The sequence below is a fragment of the Antedon bifida genome, chromosome 8 (genome assembly GCF_963402885.1).
Source record: "Antedon bifida chromosome 8, ecAntBifi1.1, whole genome shotgun sequence".
Lineage (NCBI taxonomy): Eukaryota > Metazoa > Echinodermata > Crinoidea > Comatulida > Antedonidae > Antedon > Antedon bifida.
This window is the reverse complement of record NC_136233.1, coordinates 2,490,953-2,512,682: the sequence shown is the minus strand read 5'-3', so window position 1 is coordinate 2,512,682 and position 21,730 is coordinate 2,490,953. Positions and strand designations below refer to the sequence as shown.

The window sequence follows — 21,730 nt, the reverse complement described above, 5'->3', positions numbered from 1 at the left end:
GCGCAGAACGTTAAATCAGAACAAATTATAGAGGGGGCAATACATTTTCTTTTGCGTTTTTTTTCTGAGGGACATACAATTACATTTTTTTAAAAACAACCACACATTAAATTAACAGTAAATCAATAATAATATAACAATATTAATAATACTTTAATCTTTAAAATGTATTTACAATCTTTTTCAATAGGCTGGAATAGGTAAACTGTAGCTTAGGCCTACTATTAGTATTATAACATTCACTATAAAAATATTTATTTTTATAATAAATAAAAATAATTATTTTATTATACTGTATAAAGTAACTTAGGTTTTATTTTATTTAATGGAGCTCATATACAATTCGATGATGACTTTCCTGCCAAATTCCTTTACATTTGAAAAAATGCTATAAAGGAGTAACGATTATTTTATATACTAAAAAAATCTGTGTACAAATTGAATGTCTATGTAATATACTACACGTCAGCTTTAATAGACAACAATGCTAATGTCAGACAAACAACTTTTCTGTTGAAATCCTCATTGTTTTGTTGGCTCATTTGACACCAACGACTGGCTAGGTACAAAATACTTCTGCGATGTCTTTAACATAAGCAAAATGGGTTGATGCATCTCATCATAAATATCGATCGGACTCGGAAAGGGGTTCATGTACAATGTCTTCATCGGAAGGTCGATTCTGTTTGTAAAGTTATATAATCCGTCTGGTTGTAATTTACGCATATTCTGGTTGATTGGTGGAAGACGAAGATCTGAAAAAGAATAAAAAGTTGGTGTTAGTTCTTAGGTGGTTAACAAAACCCTCCCCCCGGTTTGGTTACAGCTGCAGCGAGTTATAAGCTTACCAACTGTGAGGGCAGTTTCTCTCTTTGCACGGCATTTACTTGTGTGTGTTTCCCCAAGACGTACCAAACTCGGTTTACTAAATGGAGAGAAAAAAAACATTCATTCATTATTTTCCTATTAAAAAATAAGGGACCTTGTTAAAACTGCATTTTGTTTACTCTTTACCTGTTTACTATACTTATAAACAAATACAAATAAACACCCTGAGGCCGAGAGCCAGTTTTACCACCATTCTAACAAAGTTTTGTGAAGCCCTTTTATACTATTTTAATACCACATGTTTACTATGCTATCACTTTACATTTTTGTGTTTTTAATCTTCAGGAAACCCAATTTCATGTTCACCAATATTGTGTTTGTTTGTTTGTTTCTCTGCACACACACACACACATCAATTACAATAACAGAAAATTAAACTAGTAATAAAAGAGGCCATAATAAGTTTGGAAACAAACTTTAAATCATGGCCACCAAAAAAATAAAATGTTGAAGGTATAGTAGCCCAGTGTAGCCCAGACACAATTACGATTTATCTTATCTTATCGTACAGAGTATTTCTTATCCCATATACAGTTACTGTTAAAGATGATTAACAAACTAGAACATAAAAAAAGCACAGCATTGCAACAATTGTAATTAAACCTCCAACCTGCGTCTATCATTGAATATTGAGTGCGATCGTTCTCTCTGATGTCTAATTCAAAACGTAAAATACAAAAAAGTTACAAAATTAAATATAAATCACATTTGATAAAACACTAAAGCTCTGTCTACACTATAAAACTAGTTTGACAAAAAATGGTGTGATGTGCCCAAATATGGTAATGATAGTCCATATATTGGCACATCACGGTTTTTTTGACACATAAAGTTTGATAGCATAGACAGAGCTAACAGAAAGAATTTCAGTCAACTCTCCCATTATGACACTACCACTATCATAACTGGTTCCCTAAATGTCTGGTTACCCTTATCAATATCAGATAATGAATGAGTTTATGAGTTTAATGGAGATAATAGTTTCAGTTGAATAGAGCTTTTGAGAAAACCTGAGCATGAAATAGTACATTCAATTACTAAGATGGAAGAAAATATGCATGGTACAAGATAATCAACCAATCAAATAGCAAGTATACTTAATATTATTCAATTAATTATTCCTAAACACTGCACCCTGTATTTTTACCAAATTACCTTGTTCTCATATCTCTGGATGCAGACAAATAAAAAAGAAATAAAATCAATTAAATATTTATACCGACACAGATAATTTTCTGATAAACAAAAGTGAACAATAAATACACCAATAACTATTCATTCACTGGTGCATGGAGACGAAGAAAAAAACGTTTTATTTAGATTTTCACTCCTTGAAAATTTATATATTTAGGCAAATTGCCAAGGATAACCATAAGCGAATTCATTCACTATCCTTCTAAGGTGGCAATCCTGTTCACAAGAAAAACATATACACAAGATGTTCTACATAAATAAACAAAGTCATCAAGTCTTTGAGAGTGGAGTTATAATTTGTCATTAGAAAAAATCCTGACAATCCATACAATTATATAATAATAATAATGGTTTTAATTTTAGTCTTTTTTTTTTTTTTATATATACCTGTCGTGCTTCACTTTAGTTTTCTTGGTTTGACGTTCTCTATGATTTATTAAATAAAACAAAGTGTGCTTAATAAAGTCCATATTAAGAGAATTTCTAAGAATATTTCTATGAATATGACTACACTAGCATACTTAATTTGCATTTCAATCACCTCATAAGACTAACATTTCTCTTTATTTCTATTAATGGAACAATCCTAATCTAAAAGACGTTCACATTAAAATGCGAAGTAATAATATTACTATATTCATTTTATCATTATAATATAAATAGTAAAGGTTAATGCATGCCCCATTTAGTCTCTTTCTAACTACATTAATTATTGTATATTAAATTAAATAACAAATGATTCACAATATACCTTTGGAGTTCTTCAAACAAGTCTCTGAGTGGCAAAAAATAAATATTTGTATGTATGTATTATTATTATTATTATTATTTATTCAGGCAAAAGATACATTTTACAAAATACAACGGCCTTGCCATGTATTTATTAAGTAAAGGCTATAATAATATGGAATAAACAATTGACAGACAAACAAAGCGAAATAAACAAAATAAAGATGAGCTTTTTTATACATCAATATGTGTGTAAACGTACAACATGGGATACAAGTACACTCCCAAATTTGGATAATATATAAATACTGTATGCTGGATGAGGCAGACCAGGCATACGCCTCGTCTGAAATTTTTTATTTTTACCATCCACCCCAATTCGCCAACAGGGATCGTCATATTTTATATTAATAATTATATTTAAAGCATTTTTGCCTCGTCTGTTTTTAACCTCTAGCTACGGCCTTGGCATGTATTTAATTCCTGGGGGTATATATCACTTCTTTATATACAAATCAGGCAAAGAACAGTAATTCTAAACCGCCCGGTATATACAGTTATATATAGATAACAAAATCATAACTAAGTAACACATTGACACTGCAATCTTCAGAATTAAATATAAACTATACCTCGATGTCTTCTGCTCAGCGGAAGCAGTCCTAGTTGAAGCAGATTTAAAACAATATTTAAAAATATTTATTATTAAAATTAAAACTGTGTAATATCTTAACAAATTTCATTTTTCGGTTATCTATTTAAAATTCCTAATTAAATCATATTTTATTAAGATATTATATTTTACCTTAAATTTCTAGCCCCTTCTAGCATATCAACCTGTTCCATTCTTATGAAGAAAAAGGTCGAAATAATATCAATAACATACAGTAGACTGTATCAAAATAGTTTATGTAATAGAGTATTTACTATTCATTAAAAACTTATTCATTTTTTTAGCCACAAGAAATAAACTTTTAATTAAATTATACTATATTATTTTAATTAAATATAGTGTTTCCTACCTGCTCTCTACCTCATCAACAACTGCTGGATCCAAATCACTTAGTAATATAACAAAAATATCAAATTAAAAAGAAAGAAAGAAAATCTAAACCAATCAGTGATAGTGTTACATAATATGAAATAAACTCTAAACCAATCAGAGATAGTGTTACATATATAAAAGAAAATCTAAACCAATCAGTGATAGTGTTACATAAATGAAATAAACTCTAAACCAATCAGCAAAGTGTTACATAAATTTGAGTGAAATCAAAAACCAATCAATAGACCACAAATTTATAAACTGAAAAATTAATTAATTTCAATAAAAAAACAATTAATTTCAATCAATAAATCCTAAAACGTTTCAACAAATCAATAGTCAATCAAACCAGTCAATCAATCGATTAATTACAATCAATAAAAACAAATATAAAATCAATCAAACCCAATCAATTATTCAGGGAGAAAATAATCAATCGTTTTTGAAAATCACAAATAATCATAATCAATTAGCTCAGTTAATACATCACAACTGATAATCAATGCATCCAAAATCAATTAAATCAATTAGCTACTCAATAAATGACAATCAATCAATCACAATCAATCAATTACTACTCAGTTAATACATCACAATTGATAATCAATCAATCTATTCAATCAATCAATTAGTTACTACTCAATAAATGACAAGCCGATATTCAATCAATCACAATCAATCAATTATTACTCAGTTAATACATCACAAGTGATAATCAATCAAAATCAATCAATTAGTTACTACTCAATAAATGACAACCGATATTCAATCAATCACAATCAATCAATTACTACTCAGTTAATACATCACAAGTGATAATCAATCTAAATCAATCAATTAGTTACTACTCAATAAATGACAATCGATATTCAATCAATCACAATCAATCAATTACAACTTAGTTAATACATCACAACTGTTAATCAATCTTTCAAAATCAATCAATCAATCAATCAATTACTACTCAGTTAATACATCACAAGTGATAATCAATCAAAATCAATCAATTAGTTACTACTCAATAAATAACAACTGAAAATCAATCAATTACAATCAATTATAAAAAAATTTAATCAATAGCAATATTGCACATTATTAAATACAAAGATTAGAAAAAAAACTATTAAATACTAAAAAGGGACAATAAGAATAAAAATGTGTTTTCTTCCTTGTAAACAGTAAATACTTGAATAGAGTGATAATTATGTGTGCAAAATTAATTTCATATTAGTATATCACACTCAAACTTTAAAATTAAATAAATTAAAACAGAAGTTGAAAAATTGCAAGTGCAAACAATGCAACCAGGCAAAGTTTTGCATTCCTAAAAAAAAAAGGGTGCATGGATTTCAAAAGGAGAGAATGACACTAAAAAATAACACTATTACAGAAATCAGGATGTACTGCAAATAAGACATTACCTCTGTTGAATAACATTATTAACTGATCCACTAATTTTTCAAATAAACAAAATCATATAATAACATACTAAATATGGACTACTTATACACGATTGTATTGAGTTGGTAAAAGGCCAACTCAGACAGCATCGTACGAGGCCAGACAAAATGTCTTGACTCGTCGGTGCTATCTGAGTTGACGAGTCGAGTCGTCTTGAGAAAGCATCGGGTGTAAGTTTTAGGTTGTTAGTTTTCTCCCGAACGAGACGACTCGTCGGGTCTCGTTTTACGACGCTGTCTGAGTTGGCCGTTACAAAACATATACAATTATAAAAGTTATGCAGACTAGGAATGATGGTTAAAGTTGAGAATTAACATATCCATAATAAACTATACTATGCTTACTTTAGACAGATACATTTTTACCTTGATTCCGACAAAAATAACACTTTTGATTCAAATATTCCTTGTGGTACGAAGTTTTACGAGAGACAATTCCCAACTTGCTTAGTACTACTCAATGCTATTTGATGTATACTTTTTACATTTACATACAAACCTCTCGATCAAAAGACTACGATATTAATATTTTCAGCTAGACCACAGGCCAGATGCTCAACATCAAATGAGTTCAGCAGTGAAGTGGTGGCCAAGCAATACGCAGCAGATAAGAGTACAAAAGTGTAACATCACACTACCATGTGATACCCTTTCTTTAGAAGCTATTCATTGCTAGTTGCATACTCATGGGTCAACCATAAAGGTTTATTCCGAAAAGCCTAAACAAATTTTTTGCAATAAACCACTATGTTTATATTCTCAAAATTTACAATGTTTTCTTTTTCCTTCAAACAACTTAAAATTCTTTTGACAAGAAAAGGGGTCACATGGTACTGTGATGTCATCGATTTCTAAACCAATAATTGATTTCATACCTTCTAATCTTTGGCAGTACAAGTACAGTGTTTTTGTGATCATCTGTCTTCTGTGCAGCTTGTGCTAGTTGCTGCTGCCTCAGCTGTTCTAACTGCTTTTCTATTTCCATCTCTACAAAGTAGTTGATCACCTCAATCGGCTCAATATTGTCAATGGCCGAGCCATCTGGTGCCATGTCAAAGGTCACTATGAACATTTTAAAAAATCATAGTAAACTTTGCCAATAGTCAGAATTAAAAAGAGGCAAGGTTACCCAAATAATAATGAATAACAAATTAAATAATCAGTAAAAAGGTTCTTCACATTAAAATACCGTGGGTCCGTATCGGGCCTACACTGAATTTCCTCAGTTTCCAGTTAAGCTCGAGTACCAGTATTAATACCTTTACCTTTATTGTTGCTGCTTTTACTAAAATTTGGTAAATAAATGGTTTATATGAGGAAGAAAATTCATTTATATCGTACCTGTTATTGGTTTTGACTCATCAGGACTTTCATTTGGGCTGCTGTCATCTTTAGCTCCGGACCCCACTGACTGAGGACTTGAACCATCCATCTACAAGATGGAAAAAAAATGCAAAGGTAAAAATATTGACATAGGTGTGCCAACAAAACATTACTTTAAGCTCTGTCTACACTATGAAACTAGTTTGAAAAAACGTGTGATGTGAAATATGGTAATGATATGCTTAAATATGGTAGTCTTATGACATCACATTTTTTTGTCATATAAAGTTTGATAGTGTAGACAGGGCTTTAGTATATACAAAATAATGTATTATACCTTTTGGCCTTTCTTTAAGATGCTCTTCGTTGGTGATGTTGTTGGAGTTGGCCAACCACTGCTGTTGTCTCCAGATGTACGTCCTCCTGGCCGTCTCTGAATTTTGCCGGATACTTTACCTTTCTTAAGATTATCCAGTGTTTTCTTTAAATGGTTCTATAGCAAGACAAAATAATAAAATATAATAAATACAAGTATAAATAGTGTATTGAAACTTTAAGTTGGGGTGAAAGTTGGCTAAGGGGACTACAATTTGAGTTGGTCAATAGAAATTATTTGGTCTTAAAAGTTGCAGTTTTTACACCACCAGGCCTCTATCACAAATGAGTTTTTTTTATTAACATACCTCATTGAGATAGTAGAACACTTATAACTAATCTGGAAAATATTTAGTGATAACTTTAAAGCTCTGTCTACACTATCAATTATTATGCAAAAAAAAAAATGTGATGTGCCTGTGGACATGATGATGTCATAACAGTACCATATTTAAGCATATCACTACCACATTTGGGCACATCACACTTTTTTGTCAAACTAGTTGTCAAACTAGTGTAGACAGAGCTTAAGTATAAATGACCTGTTTACCTTGAACAGCGTGGTCCATTTCCCCACCCACATTTTGCACATAACTGTTAATTCCTTCTTTCGGTTATCGTCGTCCAAGTTCCAGACGTCCCAACTATCGAGTTCTCGGAAGAAATAATTATGCGTGTCTTGCAGACCAATCAGTATCAACATGTCGTGAACCAGTTCTCTGTAAAATTAATTGATAAAGAAAATACTTTTAAATAAAATATTTTAAACAATAAAATCACACTGTATAATATTCTGCATTTGCCAAGTTTTATTTTAAAGTAAAAAATAAATATTTTTGTACAAAATTTACCTAACTTGCCGATCACCATCTAAGAATTGTACCATTGCCTCGATGATGAAATCTTGCTCATAAATGCCCATAGCACATAACAACTTTAGAGCACTAACAATAAACATCTAAACATTATAAAATAAAAACACTTTCAATGTTGATTTTTAAACAGATACTACATGATGGATCAAACAACACTTTTCTCTCTCTTGAGAAGTAAAAATAGGGCCTCTTTCCATCTATGTCAGCCATTCTCACCAGTGAAACGTTATTAGTGTAACTTGTGATAAATGTCTGCTATGCTTATTAACTATCATTAGAATTATCAGCTCTGGTGCCTTGAGGCTAAAGTTAAGGGAACACCATCAGGACCTAACAAGGGTTCTTTACTAGGGGTGTCCACTGAATAGGGCTAGATCATAGTTATGAAACATATATATTGTCCCCTTGTTCATTTCACAGGCAAGTGTCCCCAGGGGTGTCCCCAAATTAAGATTGTCCCAAATGAAGGGTTCCACTGTTTTTACCTTTTGTTCTTCATCACTACAAGATGGTCCATTGTCCTTATTTAAAGTGCTTATCATCGTCTCATACACTGCTCGCGAGTTTGACAGCTGCTCTTGCTGGTTCAGCACCGCAATCACTTCTGTGATGGGACTCTTCATCCCAAAGTCGGCTATCTTTACCAGTTTCAAAAGCATTGTAACAAAATTGACAATGGTCCACGGCTTTGGAAATGACTATAAAAAAAAAACATTATGTCATTGTCAAGTACAGTACTGGATATTTGGCATAATAGCTTTCTGTATCAGTAGCATACTACAAGTTGTGTCCTGTATATTCTACATAATAATATGAATGAGGTGACATTTTTCTTGCATACATAACTGTATTTTTTTTTAAATGACCAAGAATTTAGTAATGACTTACATTAACGTTAGCATCCGGGAAGTACTTCTCAAACCAATCTGATCCTTTGAATTGAGTGAAAAAATCTGGTAGTGGTGTTGGGGGTCTAGGTGGTGACGGTGTCGGTAACGGAGGTGGTGACGGTGTTTTTGGTTTCGGAGGGACAAATTTTTCAATCTTTTTCATTGGTTTGATTTCTCTAGGTTTGGGTGGTGGCATGATCTCGACAACTGGCTGAGGGGGTGCAGCTGCGGGTGGGGTTGGTGGAGGGGTGTAATCTGACAGATCATCCTCAATTTCCTTCGGTGTTGTGCTCTTTGTAATGTCGATATCAAACTGATCAAAGAAACTAGGACAAGGTGGTTGTTCGACCTCTTTGACCTCTGGACTCACAACTGGCTCCTTGGTTGGCTACGAAAAATAAGGAAGTAAATTAATCATTTATGAGACAATATATTAAAGTATGATAGGTATATAACATTTAATTCAGTACAGTTACAATAATAAATCAATAATTTAAAATATTAACCATACCTCGTCCTCTTCATCCCATACAAAAACACGCTGAAAAAGCAACAAAATGAATAATTCAGGAGATAAATCAATGAATATTTATAACATCAATGAATATTTATAACATCAATGAATATTTATAACATCAATGAATAACATCAATGAATATTTATGACATCAATGAATAACATCAATGAATATTTATAACATCAATGAATAACATCAATGAATATTTATGACATCAATGAATAACATCAATGAATATTTATAACATCAATGAATAACATCAATGAATAACATCAATGAATAACATCAATGAATAACATCAATGAATATTTATAACATCAATGAATAACATCAATGAATAACATCAATGAATAACATCAATGAATAACATCAATGAATAACATCAATGAATATTCACATTAGGAATAAATATTAATTTCATGTTGATGACTGCCTGATGCAACTAAATTATGAAAAAAAATTAATAATATAAACATAATAAACAAAATGAGCATAATTATGTAATGTAATGAATAATGTACGTGTATAAAAGCAGGAAGGTGTTTTTCACCTTCCTAGTAAAATCAAGAACGTTAATAATTTATTTTTATGCCCAAAAGTACTAAACCCATGCTTTAAGGTATGATGCTTAAATATTGGGTTTTTGCCATGAGAATCCTAGAACACAAGATCTTAGGATTGGTATAACAAGCATGTATTCCTGAACAAAATAGGATGGAGCTATGATTTGGTTGGTTGGTTGCTGTTGCGATACTCAATTATCTTTATGAAGTGCAAATTACTGTGGCAGTCATCACCTCAAAATGTTCCAATGCAGTGCTTTTTCAACTGCCATATATTCTACTGCACAGGGCACACACAAGTACCCAACTAACTCATGGTTTGTCTTTGCCTTAGACAATTATACAGTGCATTTTCATTTGATAATATTGCAATTCAAATATATGAAAGCATAAATGAAAACAATTAAAATTTAAAAGCAATGACAGAAGCAGTATGAAATTTGTTTTTGCGTAGGTTGATCATTTTCAATTTAAATTTTACCAAATTTTCTGGCAATTTATGGGAGGTAGTTTTCACTGGTGAAGTAAAACTCAAACTTTTCTTGATTTCTTGAGGGAAATTTTGTTTTGGTGATTCAACCTTTATCTCTGTCTTCTGTGCGTGCTTTATATTTTTCTTATCAATATCAATATGCACTACTTTTTTAGTCTTTATTAGGATAAAAAAGAAATGTTAGTTTAAAAGAAAAAATAACAATAATAACTTTAACATGAAAATATTAATAACAATTGATAATTAACATATGATTAATAGCAGAACATGCACATTTTCTAACAGAACAGATAACACTGGGAATTCATTATTCAATTTAACATAAAATAACTGAATAAAATACAAATTATTGAATGATTATATTTTTTATAACAACATGCAGTATACACAACTAATACAAACATATAAGGTACAGTCAACTCTCCAGAATCGGACATCCATGGGCTAGCCAATGTCAGAATGAATTACAAATATTAGGAAAGAAATTGTGACATTTGAGATCTTGTAAAAATTCTAGTTTTAGGAGGGAGTTTTCCAAATGGAGGTCTGGCTTTGAGAGAGTTTCCAAATGGAGGCCTGGCTTTGAGAGTTTCCAGATGGAGGTCTGGCTTTGAGAGAGTTTCCAAATGGAGGTCTGGCTTTGAGAAAGTTTCCAAATGGAGGTCTGGCTTTGAGAGAGTTTCCAAATGGAGGTTTGGCTTTGAGAGTTTCCAAATGGAGGTCTGGCTTTGAGAGAGTTTCCAAATGGAGGTTTGGCTTTGAGAGTTTCCAAATGGAGGTCTGGCTTTGAGAGAGTTTCCAAATGGAGGTCTGGCTTGAAAGAGTTTCCAAATGGAGGTTTGGCTTTGAGAGAGTTTCCAAATGGATGTCTGGCTTGAGAGAGTTTCCAAATGGAGGTTTGGCTTTGAGAGAGTTTCCAAATGGAGGTCTGGCTTGAGAGAGTTTCCAAATGGAGGTCTGGCTTTGAGAAAGTTGACTGTATGCATTGTTAAATAACATTAGTATGTATATTATATATGATTATGCAAAACGAAATGAGCCAACTAAACGAACTTAAACTTTGTATTCTCCTAAAATGAGAGGTATTTCAACATTTATAGAAAATAATCTTTGCAACAAAACTTAATGCAAATAAGTTTACAACACATGCAACAACATTTATTTTCAACAAGAAATTTGTATATACCTCTGCACTTCCAGACTGAAATAATAGAAAAATATTTGAATTTAAAAATAAACTTCTCTAATAATATTCAATAATGAATCAGTGTTAAGCCCACCCTGGGGTTATAAGTCTATTTTTGATTATAAATATATACTGTATATTTGGAGCAACAATCTCAGTCTAGAAAAATATTTGAATTGAAAAATAAACTTCTCAAGCATCTAATAATGAATCAAGGTTAAGCCCACTCTGGGGGTATAAACCTACTATTAGTTATAAACACATACCTATATTTAGAGCAACAATCTCGGTCTCAAATTTATGATAAAATATTTAGATAAAAAAAGGTTTGCTTACTCGTTTTTTACTTTCAATTTCTGCAAGTTGTTCTTTGTTTAATGCTGGTGGCCTGTACCTCTCTTCTGCCACCTTCTGCGTTAACTCTTTAGGCCATAATAGCCGTACTAGTACAGAATTAGGGATGAATCCCATTGGATGAATCGGGAACGGAGTTTCTCTCTTTGAAGCAGACTCGGGTCCATCATTGGACTCTGGAGGTGCTTTGCAAGTGGAATGATGCGGGAAAAACCCAGATTGTTCAAATTCTAATTTTAAATGAAAAATATATCAAATTAAGTTACAATTTTGCTTTGGATAAATTGGATATGTTTAGTCTACATTTCTAGGTTATTTAATCGACCAAAAGCAAGATTGTTCAATTTCTAATTTACTGAAGCACATAAAGTGTAAATTTACATGGAATGATTTTTTATTGTTTAGGCTACCCTCTGCGTTAGTCAACTAAAAAGCATTACGACTACGCTACCTGCATCCCACGTTGTCTCAGTTTGTTGCCGCTTTTTTACAGGATTCGGGCTGAAATTATCTTCCTCCGGCACTTTCTCTGCATTTTTTTCATTGTGTATTATTTGCCAGTATCTATGGAATGCCTTTTCCTTGGTTCCTGGCGGTGGTGCTGGTTTCTTTTTACTACCTAACTCTCCATCACGAATCTTCTTTAATTCGATATCCCTCGCAGCTAGAACAGAATACGCCTTTAAGGAAAACAATTATAACTTTAGTCAAAGTTAATTTAAAGCTCTGTCTACACTATCAAACACTATATATGAATATGGTAGTGATATTCCCAAATATGGTAGTGATATGACATCATCGTGTCCATATATGGGTACATTACATTGTTTTGTCACATAAAGTTTGATAGTGTAGACTGAGCTTTTTTTAATTTTAGTATGGGATGGCAAAATGGCATGTAGCTATTTGAACATAGGGGATAGGGAGGAAGAATAAGTAACTTGTTATTTTATGGACAAAAAAGGAACAAAATACTTTACCTTTTGTTTTTCTTCTCTTTCCTTTACAATTCCTTCACTTTCTTCTGCAGTAAGAATGTCAACAAAACTTTCAAATCTAAATAGGTAAATGGAAGGAGACAGTACTTAATAAAAGAATAATCTGGCCCGGTGTATACGGTTCCCGAACCAAAAGATTTCCATGGTTCCAACTAACAAGAAGATAAAAGAGTGTCTGATTACAGATATTAACATTTTAGTTTGACACGCATGAATGAACACTAGAAAAAGTGGTAACATAAACGCTGTGAATGATGACTCACCGAAAGAGTGACGAATGAGCAGATTTCAATCTTTTTTTATCCACTGGATCCAAAGTTTCCAAGATATCCTCGTCATATGGAATTACTGGTTCTGTTGCCATGGTAGGAAATCGCATGGATACCATTTTGAACAAGTAGTTTCTTGGTAAAACTAAAATAAGATTAGTGTTAATGATAATAATAATAATAATAACCACATTGTAAAAGTAATTAATACAGATGAAAAGTAGAATTCTTAAGCTCTGTCTACACTATCAAACTAGTTTGACAAAAAAAGTGTGATATGCCCAAATAATGGTAGTGATATGCCCAAATATGGTAGTGATATGACATCATCATGTCCATATATGTGCACACCACATTTTTTTGTCACATCAAGTTTGATAGTGTAGACGGAGCTTTAAAAGCAAACTCACATGCACTGTGGTCCATTCTATGCATGTGTTTTCCAATCCCTATCATAAGGTCTGCTTGTTCACTGAAGAAATTCAAGCTTAAGGGTTCAGAATTCAACTGTACAATTCTGAAATTTAAAACAAGAATTTTCCTCAAAGACTTGATTGACAGTTATTTTAAAGCGCTGTCTACACTATCAAACATTATGTAACAAAAATATGTGATGTGCCCATATATAGACATGATGATGTCATATCACTACCATATTTGCGCATATCACTACCATAATTGGGCACATTACACTTTTTTTGTCAAACTAGTTTGATAGTGTAGACAGAGCTTTACACTTGCTAAATGAAGTTTCTTTACAACCTCATACAGTGTTTGTAGACAAAACGCCCAAAAAAGAAATAATAATTATTATAAAAAACTTTACCTTACGAGTCTGTTTCTCTGATCCCAGATTCTAATGGTACTGTCTAGACTGGAAGATGCAAAGAGCCTCATTCTAGGGCAGCAACTGATGCCTGTTATCATGTCAATATGATCATCATCAGGGCTATGATCGTATCGGCCTAGAAAAATATAAATTTGGCACCAATCAACTCACTTATAACCGCACATCGCCGGACCTTTTCTTATGCTGTACCTTACTGCTGGAACAACCTACCTCGCAATATCCGTTCGGCTGACTTTATCGTGGCATTTAAGAAAGCTATTAAAACATATTTATTTCTGATAGATAGGTTGTAGGTAGGCATAGACACCAAACACCACTATGGCACTTGTGAATACTGTCCAGATAGGCCTTGAACCTTAAACTGCAGGGGAACAGTGTGTTTGAATGATCTTTGTTGTTATTTTTTGTCATTAATGGGTTGTCTTTGGTTAGCCTATTTCCTGCTCAGAGTCTAGATAATTTTAATAATCAACAAACACTCAAAGCGCTCTGATCTTTACGAAATAACACTATATAAATGTTGCAATGTATGTATTATCAATGAATGGCAGGCAATAATAGATAATTTGGAAACTGACAACCCTCATTTGATGCTTCTGAGAACACTTTATCAAAACAATTCAAATAGCCTTACTCTTGTTATTTAGGTTGTAATGGACAACACTGTATGTAGCAGATGAGTTGTCCTGAAATGCAACACATAAAGTAGACTTCATCACAGTCATATGGTGCGGCAAATGTGCACAATAAAAGGACATTAACGGTGCTAGTGCTTCCTCTGCAAACGGGAAGACTCGCCATACTTTAATCACATTGTCTATAAAGTATAAAAAATTCAATGATTATTGAATTTTCTTTTTTTTCTTTGACAAAATGTGAAAAAAAAGATTAATGCATTTATTTTAGTATGCAGTGAAAAGGTACATTTAAATTGTATATCCAGACGACCTCTGCCAATTATATAGGTATGGAGTTATGTTTATAATAGTTAGGCTTACCTAGGCCAGCCGAAATGAGCTGGTTGTTCTCAGGATTTGACACTAGGCCGAGTACACCACCGGATCCATGTGCCTGTAACCAGTGGAAAAGTATATTTAATATAATCAGTTCTATAATTTTGCTCACAAAAAGAAAACATATCATTTTACTTGAACATAGTAGGATGACTTAACTAGGAAAATTGGTTTGGAAAATAAGAAAATATTAACATTTTTGTGAGCGTAGACATACAAATCCAAATATAAGTACATATATAATATAAATAAAATAAAAAAAGTCTTACATCAATCTTAAACTTAACCTTCATCGTCTTCCAATCTAAAACTGCGATGTAACCGTCTTTCCGTCCACCAATCAGAAGCGATTGATCCACCGAGTTGAGCTGGTTACCCGTACCAGCTGTGAGAGTTTTCATGATGCCTTTCCATGCGTCATCCCTCATCTTGGATTCAACAGAATATTCATACAGGCTGATGCAGTTCAGGAATTCTCCTTTCTTCTTTCCGTGCGGATTCCAGACTTCCTGGATTGTGCATGGGTTGGTTGACGTGCCGGCTTTCACTATGGCACCGTTGCCAAGATTCACAAACATTGTACCTATAAACAAAATTTTATTCATAACTTTTACTATTTTTCTAGGAAATTAGGGACTGTTGACACAAACAAACTTATTTTTGGCCTAATGATTAGACTAAAGCTCTGTCTACACTATCAAACTAGTTTGACATTGTATTGTGCCCAAATATGGTAGTGATATGACATCATCATGTCCATATATGGGCACATCACATTTTCTTTTGTCACAAAAAGTTTGATAGTGTAGACAGAGCTTTACAATACTGCTGTACAACAAGTGGAAATAGAAATACCTTCATTAGCTGCATAGACCGCATCTGTAATGCCATCTTGTTTTGATGCTATAAACGAAGTGATGACATCACCACTACCAGGTGTTACAATTCTAACAGTTGCATCACGGCATATACAGATCACCTTAGTAAGTGCCTACACAAAAAACACCGAATCAATGTATTATTATGTATCAATGTATTATGTACTTATTTTTAATGTACATTTTAACTACAAGGGGAAATATATTTTAACCAACCTCTATTCAGGGATGAGGTGTATTCTTACTTTTTCTGTGATCATACAGACAATATTAACTATAACATGTCAATGTCAGATTAGGTCATGTCATGTCATTGTCAGATTAGGTCATGTCATGTCATTGTCAGGTAGTATCATACTGTTGTATTTGTGAAAAAGATTATAATAATGACATAAATGCCTCTGTGATCATACACACAATATGAACATTTTTTTCATTGTCATGTTAGGGTCAGGTTAGGTCATGTCAATGTAAGGTCATGTAATTGTTAGGTATTATCAAACTGTTGTATTTGTGAAAAGGATTATCATAATGACATAAATGCCTCTGTGATCATACACACAATATGAACATTTTTTCATTGTTATGTCTGGGTCAGGTCATGTCATGTCATTGTAAGGTCATGTCATTGTCAGGTATTATCAAACTTCTGTATTAGTGACAATGCTGATTATAATGACATAAATACCTCTGCACTAACTGTGACATTGATATGATCAACTTTACTCCTGTAAAAACAATAGATTTAATATGTTTGTAAACTGTATTTATTCTTAGTATACGCCCACTTTGGAGCATAAGACAATCTAACATTTATTAAAGTAATTTTTAAATCTAAATAAACTGACATATGTGGGTGATCCACAAACATTTTATTTCAAAACCAAAGCATAAACCTTTACAATAATGGTTAAATATCAACATATAAACAAAGTAAATAATTTACCCGATTGTTGTGTACAGAGTGTGAAGATGTTTTAGCTTCCACAAGTCAACTCGTTGCTCAGAGTATGAATATAAAGAATCATTTTTCAGTATACTTCCAAGACCTACGATAGGATTATCTGATTCTATCCTGCAATAGAGAAACATTAGGTTAAATATACATTCATATTAAGCTCAAACTTTATGTGTCAAAAAAATGTGATGTGCTCATATATACTGTAGACACGATGATGTCATATCACTACCATATTTGGGCATATCACTACTATATTTGGGCATATCACTATCATATTTGGGCACATCATACTTTTTTTGTCAAACTAGTTTGAATGATAGTGTAGACAGAGTTTCAAATGAAAAGAGTATAGTTGGTTCACAACTGCCATTCAAATCTTGATGTCATGTTTGCTAGAAAAGTTTACTCAACTTACAAATCCACTTCATCGCAAGTTTCCAGGCTCCATACTCTTAGTGTACAATCTTCTGAAGCTGACATGATGTTAGGGCTATATGGGTAAACAGCTAAGGCGGTCACTACAGTGCTGTGACCAACAAACACCAGCTGCAGATGCCAGTCCTCATTCCATACTTTAATGGAACCATCTCGTGCGGCTGTTATCAGATATTTCAACGGGTTGAAAAACAGCAAACTGGCAGAAGAAAGAAAATATATCATTCATGTTATCATAGTAGAAAACTGTTTATTTGATCAAAATGATAGCCTATGCTTTTTCTTAACAGTACTTAGTAGTAGTACTCAGTACCAACTAACATTGGCCTTGTACAGTCAACTCTTCCAATACTGAACACCTTTGGGTTGGCTAAACATGTCTGGTTTTCGGGAGAGTCTGGTATTTTGAATGTGTTTTTAATGGTAAAAATGAATTTGGGACTGTTTGAACTTCAAGAAAAGTCTAGTATTGGGAGAGTTTCTGGTTTTCAGTGAGTCTGGTATTGGGAGAGTTTCTGGTTTTCAGTGAGTCTGGTATTGGGAGAGTTGTATTTTAACATTTAACATCATTTGTGCAACTTGATGTATTTTTCTTGTAGTTTTATTGTCTTAATTATGCAAAGCAAAATGAATTTCCATTCTAAAGTGGACTAATCAATTGTCTTGCTTTACCTTGATATGGCTCGAACATGGAGATCCTTTTTGTATGACAGCAGTATCCCATCAAAAAGGTTAAACACCGCTACACCTGTATGACAAACAGCGAAGCAGCGTTGAGTGCGACTGGCGGTGTCCTCTAGAGCCAGCAACGTGAACTTATCCTTAACGGTCAGATCTTGTTTAGCTATCTTGCGATAAATAAGATATTTTGCTCCATATCGGAAGTTCCAACACTACAAAAGGAATTTTTTCTGTTTAACTCAGTATATATGTTTTAAGGAAACCAATAAGCAGTTTTAAAAGAACTATACCAGTTTTAAAAAAAGAAATTCACAGCCCTTACCGTCACATGGCCTTCTCCCACTGCAATAAACTCTGTCTGCCATTGATTGTACAAACCGCAAAATATCTTGAATGGTGACTTCGCTTCGGAGATCAACTCAAAATCAGTGGCAAAGTTCTAAGAATATAGGTGTACAGTATAGACATTTATTGTTTTTTTTTTTTTTTCAATACACAAATAAGAAAATATAATATTATAATAGTAGTCATTGGTCAAATGAAGATCCAAAAGAACCATACCCTAACATGAAGACCTCCAGTTTCCCAGCCAATGTAGCGTTTTACTTCTTTCGCATAAATAAGATGATCAACATGTTCTTCTGGAACGAGGTAATCTTTTTCCCGTCCATCAGCATGGAAAATGTTTATACCGTTACAATCAACCGTCAAGTATTCCTACCAAAACGGAAAAAAAAAAAACGGAAGAAAATTAACTTTGTGTCATATTCATATTTTACTTATCTTATGTTCAAAAATATAATTAATTTTGTGTAAATATACTTGAAATTATTTGGCACTTTTGGGCTTATTACCATGTTTTTACCTGTGTCTGTGGATTAAATAAAACATGTTGAATCTTATTGACATGGTTGATCTTCCTGAGGTGGTGAACCCCATGTGTAACCTCCACATCTCTTGCATCGGATTTGGTTATTTCACGGATGGTATTTCGAATCGACTCTCTTAGTTTCCTCCATAAGAACTGAGCTGTTGATTCGTTGTCACGTTGACCCGGTCGCTTTTCTCTGTCTTTCAGAATCTTGGCCACGAGATTACTTCGAGAAAAAGTTTGGTTTTCTTCCATCTTTCTTTAGCTTCAGGTTTCTTTTTAAAAAGAAAGAAATGTTTAACACAAAACACACTAGGCTAGGCCTATTCTATAATATATGGTATTTCTTGTGGTTATGGAAAGACTGGCCAGCAGAGAAAGGCTTGGCCTTTTTCTTTTTAAATTGTAGGTTTAAAAAAATAGGATTTTAAATGTAAATAATTAAATTTAATTATAAAATATTAATAATACTGTACTGTATATTTGATCTTACCAAAATTATTGAATTATCAATTATCATAATATGACATACTGTAGCCTAGGCCCTTATGCTAGGCCTACTTGTTCTTTTATTTTAGGGGCAATCACCAACCACCACCCATCTCTCCCTCTCTCCCTTCTGTCTGCTGATTGTCGGACTGTCCGTCCGCCGCCGACCACACACACAAGCAGGGCAAATGTGTAAATATTTATTGAAAACAATGCATTAATTTTGTAACAAAACTACGCGAAGCAATGATTCTGGTTTGATTATTTTAAAAAGAATAGAAAACAAGTTTCCCCTTATCGCAACTCCACCGTAAAATTCAAAACAATTTCGGCCATTTTGCTTCATGTAGTCATGGAAGCAAACTAGAGAGGGCGGTATTGCAAGTTTATCTATACTTTTTTTTCACAATCCGCCTACTTTTAACCAATCAAACGATAGCATGAGCGCGTAAATTCAATTGAGACGCGACGCAGCTCTTGAGTGTGCTTGGTGATCGCGCGGCGTTGCATCACAACATCAAAACAATTTACGCCATTTCAAGATTTGGAGTGGAATAGGAAACATGGACATACATTTCTGGCGAGTTTTCCTATTTTTTTACAATTTATCTGGCACGAAATATAGAAGGGGATTTTTTTCCCTGTAAATAATTGTACAGGGGTTTTAAAAGTCAATACATTATATAATTCCTCTCTAAAATGTGTCATTATTATTGTCAGTGTTTTTTATTTACACTGCAGACAACAGCAAGAACTCAATATAGAGAGGCTGCCTGCAGCAGCATGCCTATTTTTTTCAAGACTAGGCCTAGGCTAGGCCCCTAGTGTGCCTATGGCCTAAGTTTATTATCCTTATTATTATGAATCATTGTAAAATTTAAAATAAAAAAAGCAGTCTTCTGTGAAGAAAAAATACCCAGCCCAGCCCAGCCTGGCCTACTGCTTTAATAATAATTATTATCAATAATAAAAGATAATACGTAGGCCTAGCCTAGGCATAGAGGAGGCCTAGAGGAATACTTTGTCCAGCTTTTTAATCAATATTTAAGTTGTTTTAATAAATATGTTCATTTTCTAAAGCTCTGTCTACACTATCAAACTTACTGTAGCCATATACTGTATATGGACATGATGATGTCATACCACTAGACTACCATATTAAAGCATATCACTACCATATTTGGACACATCACATTTTTTTGTCACAAAGTTTGATAGTGTAAGACAGAGCTTAATGCAATGTAATGAGAAAATATACTTTTTTGTGCATCTTTTGAATTTTTGCATAGGAGTTGTTTTCTAATGGGAATAAAATAAAGTTTATTTTCAAAGGAGTTTAATGCAATTCCACATGGAGAAGAAATTCTATACAGTATGTGGAAATATATTTATGAGTTCGAGAAAATATATTTTGTTTTTCTTTTTTTTTAATTTAAATTCTACGTCGAGTTGTTTTTCAAATGAGAAGAAATAGTATGAATTTAATATAATAATATGGCCTAAAGTTTTTTTCTAAGAAGTTTAAATGTAAATTGGAATCGTCTTTCTGTGGAGAAGAAATGCTAAATATTTTATTATGAGGTTGAGAAAATATATTTGTTGTGCATCTTTGTTAAAATTGAAATTGTATGTTGAAGGGGAGGAGTTGTTTTTCAAATGATAAGAAATATGTTCAATGAATTTAATAATATTTAATATGGCCTAAAGTTTTTTTCTAAGGAGTTTAGTGCAATTGGAATACGTTTTTCTGTGGAGAAGAAATGCTAAATATTTTATTATGAGGTCGAGGAAATATATTTTTTGTGCATCTTTTTTTTGTTTTTCTAAGAGAAGAAAATGTTGAATGAATTTACTATAATGGCCTAAAGTTTATTTTCAAAGAAGTTTAATGCAAATTGGAATCGTCTTTCTGTGGAGAATAATATGCTAAATATTTTATTATAAGGCTGAAGAAATATATTTTATGTGAATCTTGTTTAAAATTTAAATTCTACAATAAAGTGGAGGAGTTGTTTTTCTAAGAGAAGAAAATGTTGAATGAATTTAATATAATGGCCTAAAGTTTATTTTGTAAGGAGTTTAGTGCAATTGGAATACGTTTTTCTGTGGAGAAGAAATGCTAAATATTTTTATTATGAGGTTGAGGAAATATATTTGTTTAGCATCTTTTTTAAAATTGAAATTCTATGTTGAAGGGGAGGAGTTGTTTTTCAAATGATAAGAAACATGCTCAATGAATTTATTATAATAATATTTAATATGGCCTAAAGTTTTTTTCTAAGGAGTTTATATGCAAATTGGAATACGTTTTTCTGTGGAGAAGAAATGCTAAATATTTTTATTATGAGGTTGAGGAAATATATTTTTTTAGCATCCTTTTTAAAATTGAAATT

General features: G+C 32.5%; 1 protein-coding gene across 2 annotated transcripts; it reads right to left on the bottom strand.

Moving 5' to 3' along the window:
- Positions 1-128: 128 nt before the first annotated feature.
- Positions 129-19,123, bottom strand: LOC144849620 (WD repeat-containing protein 97-like). Of its 2 annotated transcripts, XM_078706588.1 has the most exons (28): positions 18,843-19,123; positions 18,539-18,694; positions 18,300-18,416; positions 17,969-18,189; positions 17,277-17,495; positions 16,847-16,975; positions 16,589-16,628; positions 15,878-16,013; positions 15,292-15,605; positions 15,008-15,080; positions 14,644-14,826; positions 13,986-14,124; positions 13,570-13,676; positions 13,154-13,304; positions 12,873-12,948; positions 12,344-12,572; positions 11,875-12,122; positions 11,539-11,553; positions 9,291-9,320; positions 8,778-9,167; positions 8,375-8,587; positions 7,866-7,972; positions 7,565-7,733; positions 6,977-7,132; positions 6,658-6,748; positions 6,192-6,378; positions 849-925; positions 129-755 (listed from the first exon to the last, which is right to left on the bottom strand). In XM_078706588.1, the coding sequence occupies exons 1-28, from the start codon at positions 19,101-19,103 to the stop codon at positions 523-525; spliced, it is 4,467 nt and encodes a 1,488-aa protein (XP_078562714.1). In that variant the 5' UTR covers positions 19,104-19,123; the 3' UTR covers positions 129-522. The 2 variants fall into 2 exon arrangements, with proteins under 2 accessions (XP_078562714.1, XP_078562715.1); XM_078706589.1 differs by lacking the exon at positions 11,539-11,553.
- Positions 19,124-21,730: the final 2,607 nt, after the last annotated feature.

Excerpts from the sequence above, each read along its gene's own strand:
- LOC144849620 (XM_078706588.1), bottom strand. The coding sequence starts at position 19,103 with ATGGAAGAAAACCAAACTTTTTCTCGAAGTAATCTCGTGGCCAAGATT. Across the intron at positions 18,417-18,538 it reads CTGGAGGTCTTCATGTTAGG|AACTTTGCCACTGATTTTGA; the intron begins GTATGGTTCTTT and ends CTATATTCTTAG. Across the intron at positions 16,976-17,276 it reads ACTTGCGATGAAGTGGATTT|GATAGAATCAGATAATCCTA; the intron begins GTAAGTTGAGTA and ends TCTCTATTGCAG.